At 36.3% G+C, this 14,750-nt stretch overlaps 1 protein-coding gene across 1 annotated transcript in view; it reads right to left on the reverse strand.

The window, feature by feature from the left end:
• Positions 1-3,781: 3,781 nt before the first annotated feature.
• Positions 3,782-14,750, reverse strand: part of LOC124721986 (cyclin-T-like) — a 117,068-nt gene continuing 106,099 nt past the window's right edge. Inside the window, exon 10 of the mRNA XM_047247157.1 lies at positions 3,782-5,914. Within this exon, the coding sequence (XP_047103113.1) occupies positions 5,840-5,914 (75 nt within the window). The 3' untranslated portion in view covers positions 3,782-5,839. The remainder of the gene's footprint in view (positions 5,915-14,750) is intronic.

The following is a 14,750-nucleotide window of genomic DNA, read 5'->3' on the forward strand; positions in this document are numbered from 1 at the left end:
ACCATGTTGAATAAACACAAATATTGTTTTCTCATGCATGTATTACTATTCTCAATAAGACTTTAATGATTTCATCACTCCTTTGAATTGGTTGAAAAAAGCTTTATGGTGTAATCTTTAATATGTCATGTTTGCCAAATGTATGTGCTCAATTTTTCCTGCAGTTTAGTTGTATCGAAACCACACACACGGGAGCTCAAAACGGTTGTTTCAGAACCCCGTATTTCATCTTTTGATACTGAAGGCAGAAACAGTCTTTCAAACTCTAGCAACAACTTCATCCTGTAGATCAACTATACTAGGGTTACTTTATTACAAAATTCCTCAATATGTGATAGAAAAAAGTTCACAGTGTAAATTTCATAGACTGAGGACACATTAACAAAATTATAAACACTTCATTTAATTAATAATTTCTAATCACATACACAGCCTCATTAGCAATTGAAACAGATGCATTATGTCTGAACCAAAAATGCTCTTCTTATTCTCTTTATCAGCATTGTTTCTTACATCACACCAATATACATTTTACAAACAACATACAAAACACTTAAGTAACAATGAACCACACTATCAATATATGGGATGAAGCTTAGAAGCAACATACTGCATAGGTCACTATCATAGGCTTCATAAAAGTTTATAAGGTAAAAATATCCCTGTGTACCAATTGCATCAGCACACTAGAGATAAAATCACAAGCAGTGCCTTGTGAAAGCTACTATACAAAAATAAACAGCTTTTATAATACAGGGAACATCTGACTTATTATTTGTGTGTTTATAAATGACTTGATGAGATAACAAGTTATATATTACAGGAGATTACTTCTGGGGATGAGTGAACAACCCATCCATCTTTAACTTCTCTCTCTGCCCCCATCTTCCAGAGATGATTAAAATTTCAACAGTAAAGTCTCTTATGCCAAAGTATGAAAAATCATAACATTCTTCTCACAACATGAAAAACACACACAAACACACACCAGCGTGCGCGCACGTGCGCGTCCCCCCACACACAGACAGACACACACACACACACACACACACACACACACACACACACACACACACGCTATTTTACCATCCGAAATAATCCGTAAAATTTTATGTGTTTTGCATTTGGTGTGTTGAAAAAGACACTTGTTGCTTCTTGTTTTTCAATGCATATGAATGTCCCTTAATTCTCACACTGCCATTAAACTCGTATTACTTCAGTTCCTCGTAACACTAGTTTCATTTAAGAGGCATGTTAAGTACTAAAAAACAAGCTACTGAAATATACAAAAACACATAATATCAAAATGGAAACCCAGGGTGAACAGTACACCAGTATATACATTCCACTGGATAATTATTCATATAACACTACCAAAATGTGAAGAGAATACACTGGTATGAACATCTGGGAGCCAACTGTTACTCAAATAGAGGAAACTTCACTGGTGTTACTTATTGCATATTTGGTTACTATGAGCTATAGTTATCTGTTAGACAAAACACATATTCAATGTATATAGACAATTCAGAACACAAAAGCTTTAGAATCACAAACACCCAAGGGTACAGCTTCAAAATACTTCCAATTTTCACATACATTCATGACCAGTACATTTAATTTTATGAAATGGTCTCTTGTGAATTCCACATCATACAAATGAATGGCAGAGATACAAAAGAAGTTGTGTGTTCACATTTCACAATTTTGTACTCCACTGCATAGTGTGCATTTTGCAAGCTTGCTCTCTCTCTCTCTCTCTCTCTCTCTCTCTCTCTCTCTCTCCCCCCCGCCCCCCCCCTCCCACATGCATGCATGCGCACACACTAAGTACAACAAATGCCAAATCAAAACATATTACTGTTATATATAATACTTTAGGTAACTGAACTTTGTAACTTTCTACTTTACAATGGAGTAGCATAGGTGATGGAGATGAAACAGTACAGAAGAAACACACAAGTTTTCAGTTTTTGAGAGTGAAATATTGAGCAAGGTAACTCATCTTTCATGTCACTTTTCTTTCAAAAGTCTCTTTAATAAATAACACTTTGAATTATTAACAACATAAAAGAAAAAATTTATGGACCGATTTATATAACTCTCCAAAAACGTATGAGCCGTCCAAACCCAAAAATTACATGCCCACCATCAAAAGTTTACAAGAAAATCCGCATAATTGTGCACACATAAATGCTATGCTAGAGTTACATGTGAGAAAAAGGAGAACAGATTCAGAAAATCGTGTACACACACACACACACACACACACACACACACACACACAATAAGGAAATGCAAGCACCTGTAAGGAATGATAAGAGCCAAAGAGCATGATCCAAAATATTTACCATCTTTCTCTCATTACAGCATTCTTCCCCAGAAAAGGTAAAAAGGGGTTAAGTTTAATGAAATGGAGGAACACGGGCCCAAAGTTTATGTAGGTAACTTCTTATATATCTTACATAAAAATTTTAAAAAATTAAATTTACAATACAGTCTCTTAAGATCAAGCAACAAGAGACAAGGGGAAAAACTCAAATGAATGAATACTTGCACATTATAATGAACAAAGCCCACAGGTGCTTTAAATTACCTCAATAACATTTACAATCAAAGTTCTGAGAGTCTCCCTGCTCTCCCTAATCTTTCTTTATTTTTTGCTCTCAAAAATGTTCTTTCCTTTCTCTCACTTCCTACAAAGCCACACAATTGGAGCTTACTCTTCTTGGCATTTTGGGGCACAATCTTCTGTATCTTTTAACAACCAATTTTTCATTGCCATGTAATATATACTGGGTATTGTGGGTGCTGATAACCTCAGCAATGAGTGCCCCTAAGCTCCAAACACACACCAGGTAGTGTGTTACCTCAAAGAAAATCGTGTTATCTTCCTTTACTCAATATCTGGATGATGTGACCTAAAGCTATTCATATTGATTTATTTAATAAAAAGTGAACATTTATAGCTACTTTTATGCACTTGACTTATTGGGATGTGTGATGAAAGGGAACATTTCATTTCACTGATATCTTCTGCTGTTTTCATATGCACTAATTCATTAATTTAGAAAGACTTCATGTATCACTAGCAAGGAACAAAGTGTAATGTTCAAACTGGCAGAGCCTGAGGTGGCTGGAATATGTGTAATGGGAGTGGTCAACATGAAATAAATGTAGGAAATGAGCAAATACATTGTACAAAATATTTTTACTTGTCATTCAAATGCAGTGATTCTAACTGAATGAAATATAGTATGTTTCTTGGCTGATTTCCACATAAAACAGATGCATAATCAAAATTCATTTCTCATGCAGCAGCTGCTAGATTATGCTGTAGATTTGTCATTTTAAACAACTCTCTTCGGAGCATTTACACCAATGGTGGAATTTTTTACTCACACAGACTCTGCTGTTAATGAAATTTGACAAAACCTGAAACAAACTCATTGAAGCAATTTTCTAATATACAATGTCACACTTTTACTGTCACAGCAAATCTTTGAACTGAAATGAGCCACAAGAATTGTGAAACCTGACAAATTGGGCAGGTAAGAGTACGTAGAAATGGAACAGATACTTCATTCACACTCATTTCCTCACACTTCTGTTTCATATGTCATGGGGTACATAACAGCACTAGACAATATTGCCGCCTAAGCAAATTCCACCTCTATACAGTCCCCCCCCCCCCCCCCCCCGTCCTCCTCCTCCTCCTCCTGCTGCTGCTGCTACAGGTCTGTGGGGGGGGGGGGGGGGCAGGGAGGGAGGGAGGGAGGGAGGGGACCTTTTCTCAGTGATTTGATCATGTGAGTCACAAAGAATATCGGAAAAATTGGAAATGATAATCAAGAAAGTGTTCCTTAGAGTGACAGGAGACTACAAGTGTGCTCATTACAGCACAAAAGTATGTACAAGAGGAATTCTGCAAAGCATTGCAACTATTTGTTCATCCAAGTACTGCCATATCTGTGCTAGTCTCCTGTAAAGCACAAAATTCCCTGAATATTACAGTCATTGCTCTTAAGATACTGATGTAATTATTGGTATACATGCATAGTATGTAACAAAACTTGAAAACAGTGTGGTATGAGTGGGAATAAATGCTGTGCTGAGTTAATGGTTTTGGGCAGAGGCTAGTTCAATTTAAAAACATTCAACTCTTAACATTCTTACTTTTTGTTAAAAATCTTTGTAGGTCCTCTTGATCATGCCCAATAATGTATACAAGATCTACCCAACAGCAAATGGTTAATCGCATACAGAATGTACATTGTAGAAAAGCAGGAGAGCCCATGAAATAAACATAATAATAATAATAATAATAATACATATAACACCCATAGAACACTATCAACTGAAATAGACACACCAAAATCAAGGAGAACAAAAAGTTACAGTGTACATGAAAGTTCATTGACATTAGCATGATACATCACAGTTCTATCACACAGTAATATACCACTGTAACACTGAAAAACTAACATTGTCAATCTTGAACGACTAAGTATTTAGTATATCAATCTTATGGGCACCAGGTTGAAATCTTTAAATTAACACAGATCAAAACATTGCAGTTCCTAATTTTATCTTATGAGATGAATAAATTCTTTATCTGAACAACAGTTCACAGACATTATACTGGAGGTGGTAGTGAGCTGATGACTAAGTCAATTTTAAAAATTAAAAGCAACAGCAACAACAAAAACAAAAACAACAACAACAACAAAATATTACTATCAGCAGCACTGACTATATTCAGATACAAAAATGCAACGTAGCATAGCAACAAAATAAATTATCTGAATGAAAATTATTATTATAAGCCTTAACTTACAGTATTCAACTACTGTTTTCATGTGACAGAAACTCTGTAAACTGTAGCCTAATAACAGGTAATCCCTCCCATATTATCATTTGTGTGATATTTGTTACAACATATATATACAGCTGCAAACAGTACAGATTTTTCACTTGGATATATCGTAAATAGGAAGTCACCTATGCGAAGTAACAGATAATTACAGTGTGTGTCAAATAACTGCATGGCAATGTAACACTGTAGTGTCACATGATCACTGAGGCTTTCTAATAGTAATCCTCATACAATCTGCTCAAAAGTTGTTACCGCTAACAAAAATCAGAAAGGAAAAGAAGTATTTTATATAAATCATGAGTAGCAATAAAATACAAAACAGAAAACTACTCTCTCTCTCTCTCTCTCTCTCTCTCTCTCTCTCTCTCTCTCTCTCAAACACACACACACACACACACACACACACACACACTAGCACAAATAACTCAGCTTAATCAATGAGCAGGGTTATCACACCAAATTTAATTTGGCATACTCCATCATCTAAAAGTTGCATCTTAATAGCCATTTTGTTGTCAATAAAAAGGCATTTAAAACAATCTTTCTAATAATATGAAGGCAAAAGACTTTGGAGCAAATAAATAAATAATGTGTACAATTTCGATATCAATTATCTTAAAAACATGAAGACAATCTGTACATTCCATTTTGTATGAATACGCATGTCTATGAATTACTTTGTATTTGAGGGTAAAATACAGCATATAAAGATGAATGATTGGAATAAAAGCTGATAGCACTATTAAATTAAGACAGATACAAGCAATGAAGAAGTTCCCTGATACCTCTTTCAATCATATTTTAAAATACACAATTCAAAGTCATTCTTGTTCAATAAAAGATACAAAAATAAAAAGAATGAAAGAAATCAAACACTTTTGGTGATCTATCTGTTTAATTCAACAGCTAGCTAAATTCAATATATGAAATTCTAAAGAATCTGTTTTTGAAAGCACAACTGCATTATTGCTCTTCATCAACTGATGCATTTTCTCCTTTCGCGTGCATCACACTGGTGCTCACAGGCTTTGGCATCACCTGAAACATCAAAACACAGATGTCACATTCAACCATGTACAAATATAGTTTAAATCTTAGAGCCAAATGAATCATAAGGCAACCAGATGTTAGTACTACCCACGTGCAATGGAAATCTAAAATCCAGGTAGCTCAATGATGATTCAAACTCTGCCCGCGAAACACATTTTATCATTTTTTCATGCTACAAACAAATTGTCATAAAAATCAGTAATACAATTCATTAAATTGCCTTCAATTATTTAAGATAAATAATCTGAATAACATTACACATTACAGATGAATACTGAAGGGAATGAGGTACTATATTGTCATGTCATCTTCAAAGTTCTGAACGTAAATTACAGTATCAAAGCATATAAATCCTTTAAGCTCTTCTTCTAAATTTTCTAAAGTCTCCCCCTATACAGGCAGTATGTATGTAGCTGAAATTCTATTTCTGATTATAATGCACATGTGTATGTAGGAATGTCCAGAACTTCTCAGCCTGATCCACTCGGTCCTCCAAGTTCCAGTGTTGCTACATAATAGAGTGGACCACAATATGAGCAGCAGCTTAATCTTTGAATACTAAGGTGAATACTGAATGCTGGGCCCCTATAAAATTCCCAACAAAACAAGGTCACACACTGCCTAAAATTCTGAATTCCTGAAGAAAGTGCATAGTGATGCTTCTAACACACAGTACCTGAATAACAGGCAACATGTTTTACAGGGAACTGCTAAGTGCAATAATGGTCACAGTGGACACCTGTCCACAGAAACTGTGGAAAGTAGTATTGAGTACGACATACTTTGCAACTGATGAGTGAATATTGCTTTCTCAGAAACAACAATTCTTCACAGGCTGCACAATTTGCCGATAAAGAAAGTGATTGTGATTGAAGCTACAGAAAGTCAAGCAAATGCAACAGCAAGTATTTTTTTGAAGGCATATATTCATTAATGTCACATTACAAACATTTTACGATAAAAAAGGCTGAACTGAAAAATATTACCTGATGCAATGAAAGTAATGACTGAAAGAACAAAGCACAACTAATGTTAAAAATGACTAGTTTAAATGAGTAACAATTACAATAGCTACCTGACAGACTAAAAATGTCTACTTGTATACAGGACAAATTATGCAAGTTTGAAAAGTAAAAGAGAGGCACTGGCAGAGTTGAAACTCTGCAGGTAGGTCATGAGCCATGCCCGAACAGCTCAGTTGGTAGAAGCACTGCCAACAAAAACCAATGTTCTAGGTTCAGGACACACAGTTTTAATCTATTAGGACATTCCAACACAGTGCACACACTGTCACAGACTAAGTTTCATTCTGGAACTGTTTTAATAGGTTATGCAAGCCTTTTCTCTCATACCTCAATCCTGCACAGTGGGTGAAAAGCTGCAGACACACTAAATATTTACTTTAGCTTCTGGAGGGCTCGGTTCACGTGATGTGTGCCGGTAAAGTGAATGTAACGTAAGGATGCATGCCATGGGCAACTGCATGTCAATTAACCACAATGAAGGTTATGTTAGGTTAGGTTAGGTCATGTTATGTTATGTTATGTTATGTTCGCAATAACAGCACCTTCATCACTGTAGTTGCATACTCAGTTTTAAACCACAAAATTTTGTCTCAATTTTTAAAACTGGCAGAAGAAACTTCCATTTGAGAATAAAACTGTCACATCTAAATATTCATTAACCTTCAGAATGCATTACATTTTTACATCATAATAATACTCGTATGTTGCCCACTCACGATTAACCACATGTGCATGCACTGTGTGTGTGTGTGTGTGTGTGTGTGTGTGTGTGTGTGTGGGGGGGGGGGGGGGGGGGGGGGGAGGGGGGGGGTCGTATCAGATTGTGTTAATTTTTTCTGCAACACATTTTGTAATGCCACAAAATATTGTATGTTTATTTTCTTGTCTAGCATAAAAATAGTGCAATCCTAAAGGTAACCAATAATTTCAATTTTTATTAGTTACATGTACATTTCACATACACTTTTACTAGTTACATGTACAAAACAAACCCAATATTTTCCTCCAGGGTGATTTGTATTTTAACAAGTGAAACATTATAAATGAAAAAAAAAACATAGATAGCTGGTTTATTCTGTACATTGATGCAGTAAATGAACAGCTAATTAAGTATATATTTCGGATGTACAAAATGAAAAAACAAAAGCTAGTTTTCGAAAGCTCATCCGTGCTTAAGTCACTATAGATGAAGCTCTAACTCAGTTGGGATCAGGACGTGGCCATAGCCCGCTTACATAATCATTTCATCATTCACTTGAAGTGAGTATAAACAAACACAAAAAACTTAAATAACTGTGGCCAAGTAGATATTTGAATCCAGTTCCTCCCAAATATGAGTCCTCTGCCTTTTGCACCATACCTCCTCACTAACTAACGTTTTATTACCATCCTCTGGCAGTTTCCTCACAACAAACATACTTAGCAACAAATTAGAAAAAACTTCTTTCCTGGTCATTTTTCAAAACAGCCCACTTGATATTTTTCTCCATAGTGATCCTGGGCATTCTGTGTAATAATATGGGTCCGACCAAAGATTCTTTTCTTGTCTATACAGGGTATGGAAAAAGTAACTGTCATTTTAACAGGGATCACCGCTCAAGTGATACAATCTTAGGAGAGATCTCAATGGTAACTTAAACCACATCTTGTGAAACAGTGCTGTAATTTTTCAGTAATTTTCACAAGCAGCCCTGTACTATGCCTTTACCTTCACAAAAACATACCTATATGTAAACAGTTTTTGTAGTTATTGTGTTAAAATTTCTGAAGAGAAATTTACCACAGCATGGTGTAATGCACTGGCTATTCCACAGGACTTGTTTGTGGAAAAGGGGTCAAACAACCCCGATTTTATCTTTCTGTAATTTCTTCAAGCAAATCCCTGGGGTAAAGTTATCAACAAATCCCAAGCTAATTTCTTTCCATTCTCTTGTTAAACTGAGCTAAATTTAGCAGAAGGTATATCAATAATAGTTACTTTTCAAGCTATGCATTTTCATAGACCTCTGAAATGTGCTATGGTTACAAGTAATCAGTGACTGGTAACAATAAATTTGTTTCATTCAATAAAAAACATTTTTAAATCATCATTTGCAAAATTTACATACAAAACAGTACTCCGATAATGTCTTGAAACATGGATGAGTAAGAAGCACTATGCCTATGAAACCCACCACAGTTATTGCTTCCACTGGTAAAGGTACCATACAAAATGACTGACTATATGGGCAATTTAAGTGGAAAAAGAGACTAGGCAGAAGAATACTTAGTATGATAGTTAGAATACTTAATATAATAGTTATAAATAAAAATACATTTTAGAGTACTGACTTCATAAAGCAATACTGTACTCCCCCCTTCGAATTAGTATCTATCAAAATTATTCAGGTAGCAATATGATATAAGACACTGGTTTTGTTTTGATGATGTGTGGTGTTATGTCCAGCTTTTGTCATTTTGACCCACCTTTTTCTAAAATTCTAAGGGAAAAAGGTATGATTATTTCTTTATACCAAAGCTACTACCAATAACTTTGTCCATATCTGTCCAACTAGTTTATGCTCCAATTATAATGACCTAAATGGCAATAATTGCAATCACTTTTAAAAAATTAAAGCAGATAAGCCTTTCCAGTCAGTAGCCAGGAAGCAACTTTTTATAGCTATTGGGTCTTGTTCTGGTTTTCCTCATGTAGAACACAGTTGATATAAATTCTTATTTTCTTTTGGCCAATTAATTACATCTCTTTTACAGTATTCATTATCCTGTGTGGAAACTACAAAAATCTATACAAAGTTAGATCACATGAGCATCAGACTATTCTCCATTCAGGAACATTTGATACAGTCATCCATGGTGCCAGGTGCTACATAATGATAATGAAACCTTCATATTAATAGGCATTTCTGTTGTAGATTCTCACACAGCCCTTTTTTTTTCTAATGTAAATGTAAAAAATGTTTGTCTAGTTTTTGTTCTAAATGAACAATTTAAGATTATGAGGTGAAGTAATTCAATCCTTTTTTAACATCTGCTCCAAAACAATAACAGGTTGTACTCCAAAACAGATAACAAGATGTGTTGTGTTACACTGAAATTTCCAATTGTTTTGTTTCTCCACTATGGCAGTGCAGCCGCAAACATTGTAATATGATGATCACCTAAGTTTCTTACACAATGCAAATGACAGTATTTCTGCGGCCTCCTCCCCTTATTTACACAAAAAAGAATGGCTCAAATTTTGCAATTATTTCCTTATTCCTGTATCTTTTTTTCTTTTTTTCCAGATTTGCGGTACTAACACAAATTTACTGAATCAGAAACTTGATCATTGGTCTTCTGACTACTCAAAAGTTCAAAGAAAATTTTGTCTTGTTTTTTCTGATACTGGTTACTAAGAAATGGTCTTGTCTTGGCAATGGCAAGAATCCAAAAGATGGTGTTATTTGTAATTGTTCTCTCTCTCTCTCTCTCTCTCTCTCTCTCTCTCTCTCTCTCTCTCACACACACACACACACACACACACACACTTTCTTTTATTGTTCATGGAGTATAACTATGTAGTATTTCAAAACCTGTTGACTAAAACAGATAGGTTTTTGTTGGCTGTTGGTTACAATTACATAAAACTTAACTACACACTTGGGTAACTAGATTCATAATCATGCAAGTGTGAGAGGAAAAAGATTGTTACCCATATAATCTGAATTATGTATACACTGATGAACCAAACCATTAATGTGTGTTGGTCTACCTTTGGAAGACAATACAGCAGCAATACTGCATGACAAGGTGTCAACTAGTGTTTGATCAGTTTCTGGGGGTATGTAGCTTTAGATGTCTACATACAGGGCATGCAATTCTTGTAAATTACATGTTGCTAGTTTGTGGGTGCAGACAGCATCCCAGATGTGTTCCATCTGGTTCACATCAGGTGAATTTGTTGAACAATACATCAACATGAGTTCAATATTATGTTTCTTAAACCCTTGTGCCACGATTCTTGTCCTGTGAAACAGATAATTATCTTGCTAGAAGACGCCTCTGCCTGTGGGACAATGCACATAGCCCACAATAACATTAACATAGGCCACAGCTGTCACAGTGCCTTTTATTACTACCATATTTCCCACAGAAGCCAAACTGAATGCCACCAAAGCACATTACTTCCCCCAATGGCCTGCATTCATGGCACGATGCATGGCATTCACCTCAATGACAGCATATCTATGCATGACCAGTGACCTGATATAATATGAAAAATGATATTTTAGACCAAGTGACACAATTTCAGCAATCCTAGATTCAATCTCAATGATACCATTCCAACTGTTATCTTAATCGAAACGTTGCGTCAAGACGGCAACACAGAGGGGTCATCTGTTGCGGAGCCCAATGTTCAACAGTATGCAATGAACGATGTACTCAAAAACACTTGTGCCTGGACCTGATTGTATTCTGTCTTTGTATCTGTCACAGATCATTGCCCATTCAGCTTTACAAGGTGAGCAAGCCTCTGACTTCCACTTTTTGTCACGAGGTGTGGATGTCCAACATCATCTTGCCTACTCATTGTTTCATCCACTTTCTGTAGATGCTCCAATAGCCAATTAGCTTCACAAGAAGGTAGTCCCAGGCACAGGGACATAACAATGTCTTATGTCAGTGGATATCATCACTAGAATAATTCCCCCATCATCTCTGATCTGCTCATATAGTTTTCTTAGCATGTTGCATACCAGCAATGCCACCAAGTGGAATTCAATCTCGTGATGGGCAGTGGTCATAATGTTTTGCCTCATCAGCATATTTGTTCACGTACTTCCAATTATTGGAAGTAAAAGAAAAAGGTAGAGGTAGCAGGGTGTTCATGCTACCAACAAAATTAATTCAAATAGTTGGAAGTAAATATATTTCATTGTGTACAATTAGATCATGTCTGTCAACTACAACAAGTAACAAAGTAGGAAAATAAACTTTCATATTAATCATTATTCAGATTTGTACCAGACTTCTAACATCTTTTGACCAATATTTGGTCTATATCCTAAATTCTGTCTTCATTAGCAATTTCTCTACCTGCTTTATCATTACACACAATAAGGTATGGCTCTCCCACAATTCTTGATCATATTCTAAATTTGAATACAATAAATTTCCTTGAAAGAAAAAGTCTTCTATCGACAAATCAACACAGATTTACATATCATTGCTCATGCGTAACTCAGTTTGTCTTTTTCTTGCACAGTATCCTGTAAACCATGGATGATGGACATCAGACAGATTCCATACTCCTAGATTTTTGAAAAATCTTTGGTAGTGGCACACTGTAGACTGTTAACAAAGGTCCATGCACATAAAATAGATTCTCAGATACGTGTGTGACTCAAAGAAAGAAAGGAAAGAAGACTGGTATTTAACATCCTGTCAACATTGAGGCCATTAGAGATGGGGCACAAATACTTTTGTGGCGGCGTTCGTAGCGACAAACAATTCGCTGTAGAAACGGCTTACGAAGTCACCGCCACACTTTTAATAGCGGGCCGACCGGTCCGCTGGAACAGTGAACAGAAAGATGAAAACCCAAACACTCTGATTAAATAAAAGTCGGTACTTAACTTTATTAACAAAGATACAGAAACACAGTAGAGAACTCTGTGTCTACAGAAATCTGTCTAGTTCGAGTCGGAGCAGCTAGGTCAGCGTCGGCTGACGACAAACAACAACTCTGCTGCGATGAACACACAACTGACTAGCAAGTACACAATTCGGTGGCGAGTATACAACTGAGCGGCGAATACAGAACTGTCCTAGCGCTCGCGACTCCAGCGCTTAAGAAACCAGAAGCCAGCGGTGGCGCGCGCAGACTTGCGGCGATTTCCTGTCTCGTTGGCGCTGCTTATGCGGACGGCGTCCGGACTTTGATGCTGCCAACCTTTTGGCAGCGGGCTCGGGTGGCATTACTGGCTAGGATATAACAAATACAGAATTTTTTAAGGATGGAGAGGAAACTGGTCATGTCCTTTCAAAGCAGTCATTCTGGCATTTGCTTGGAGCAGTTTAGGGAAATCATGGAAAACCAAAATCTGGATGGATAGATGCGGATTTTAACTGCTGTCCTCCCAAATGGGAGCCCAGTGTGCTAACCACTGTGCAACCTTACTCTGTAAGACTTTTTAAGTAACAGAAACCAGTATACTGTCCTAGATGGCAAGTTTTCATCAGCGACAATGGTTTTGTCAGGTGTGCCCCAGAGAAATTTGATAGGACTGCTCTTGTTCTCAACATATATAAATGATCTGACGGACAGAGTGAACAACAATCTGTGACTGTCTGCTGAAGATGCTGTAGTGTATAAGAAAGTGTTGTCTGTGAGTGGCTGTAGTAGAATACAGGATGACTTGTATAGAAGTTCTATTTAGTATGATTAATGGTAGTTCCCACTAACTGTGAAAAAGTAAGATAATGGGGGTAGGAAACAAAATGATGTGATGTTTGATTACAGTATTAGTGGGGTGTGCTCGACAGTCATATCAATTAAATATCGTAAGCATGACACTGCAAAGTGACATGAAATGGAATGAGCACATAGGGGTGGTTGTAATGAAAGCAAAATGTCAACTTCAGTTTACAAGACGAATTCACATAAAGTATAACTCATCTACAAAGGAAACTGCATACAGAACACTTGTGTGACCCATTCTTGCATCCTGCTAGTGTGTTGGCGATCCCCACCTGCTTGGATTAAAGGAAGACATCAAAGCAATCCAGAGGTGCACTGCTACATTTGTTACTGGTAGATCTAATCAACATGCAATTATTACAGAAATGATCCATGAAATTGAATGACAATCCCTGGAGGGAAGAAGACACTCTGTTTACTAAATACTAGTATTTGCAACAGACTGCAGAACTACCCTACTGCTACCAATATACATCTTTCACAAGGATCTCAAAAAGAATATAAAAGAAATTGTGACTCATATATAAGCATATATGCAGTTGGTTTTCCCTTGATCCATTTGCGAGTGGAACAGGAAACAGAATGACTAACAGTGGTACAAGGTACTTTACAGCATTCAACGTGTGCTGGCTTCAGAAGTATGTACATATGTGTAGAGTTATCTTTCCATGAAGACAAAGGCTCTTCTACTGGGTTCATTATTTAAATTCAACTTTGTTCAAAACTTGCAACTTTTGTTTGCATAACTGCACTATCAGTACTTATGAATAATTTAGACCTAATTTGCAAGTACATTTTATATGGTTTACAAACACAATTGTATTCTACAATCACAAGTGATTGTTTATTATGTAGTATCTTCAGAATGATATAATCCCATAAATGTACCCAATTTTCACACTGTAATTTGTTGAAATGACAACACTGCTGTCATTACTTAGACACTGTCTCCAAAATGGGTCATCATACCAAGGATCAACACAATCAGTTGAGCAAACCCACCAACAAGCAACAATACCTCAAATTCACAATTGTCATCCATTTAATACTTCACATAAGTAAACTCTTTTCCCTACAGTTTCAGTTTGGGCAGTCATGGACACTGCATATGCTGCAGCAAGCAGATCTTATCAATATGTGCTGTTAGTCTTCTCCTCGACATTTACTCTGACAAGAAGTACCTTGCTCAGTCAGATATCTAAATACTTCAACTACAATTTTTACAATTTAAACTACCTTTCATCAACACACTTCCTGAGACACAGAACCCTGTAAACATATGAACAGAGTCTTTCCCATACACCCACCAACAATGATCCTGCGAAACACACCCCTT

The sequence above is a fragment of the Schistocerca piceifrons genome, chromosome X (genome assembly GCF_021461385.2).
Source record: "Schistocerca piceifrons isolate TAMUIC-IGC-003096 chromosome X, iqSchPice1.1, whole genome shotgun sequence".
Taxonomy (NCBI): domain Eukaryota; kingdom Metazoa; phylum Arthropoda; class Insecta; order Orthoptera; family Acrididae; genus Schistocerca; species Schistocerca piceifrons.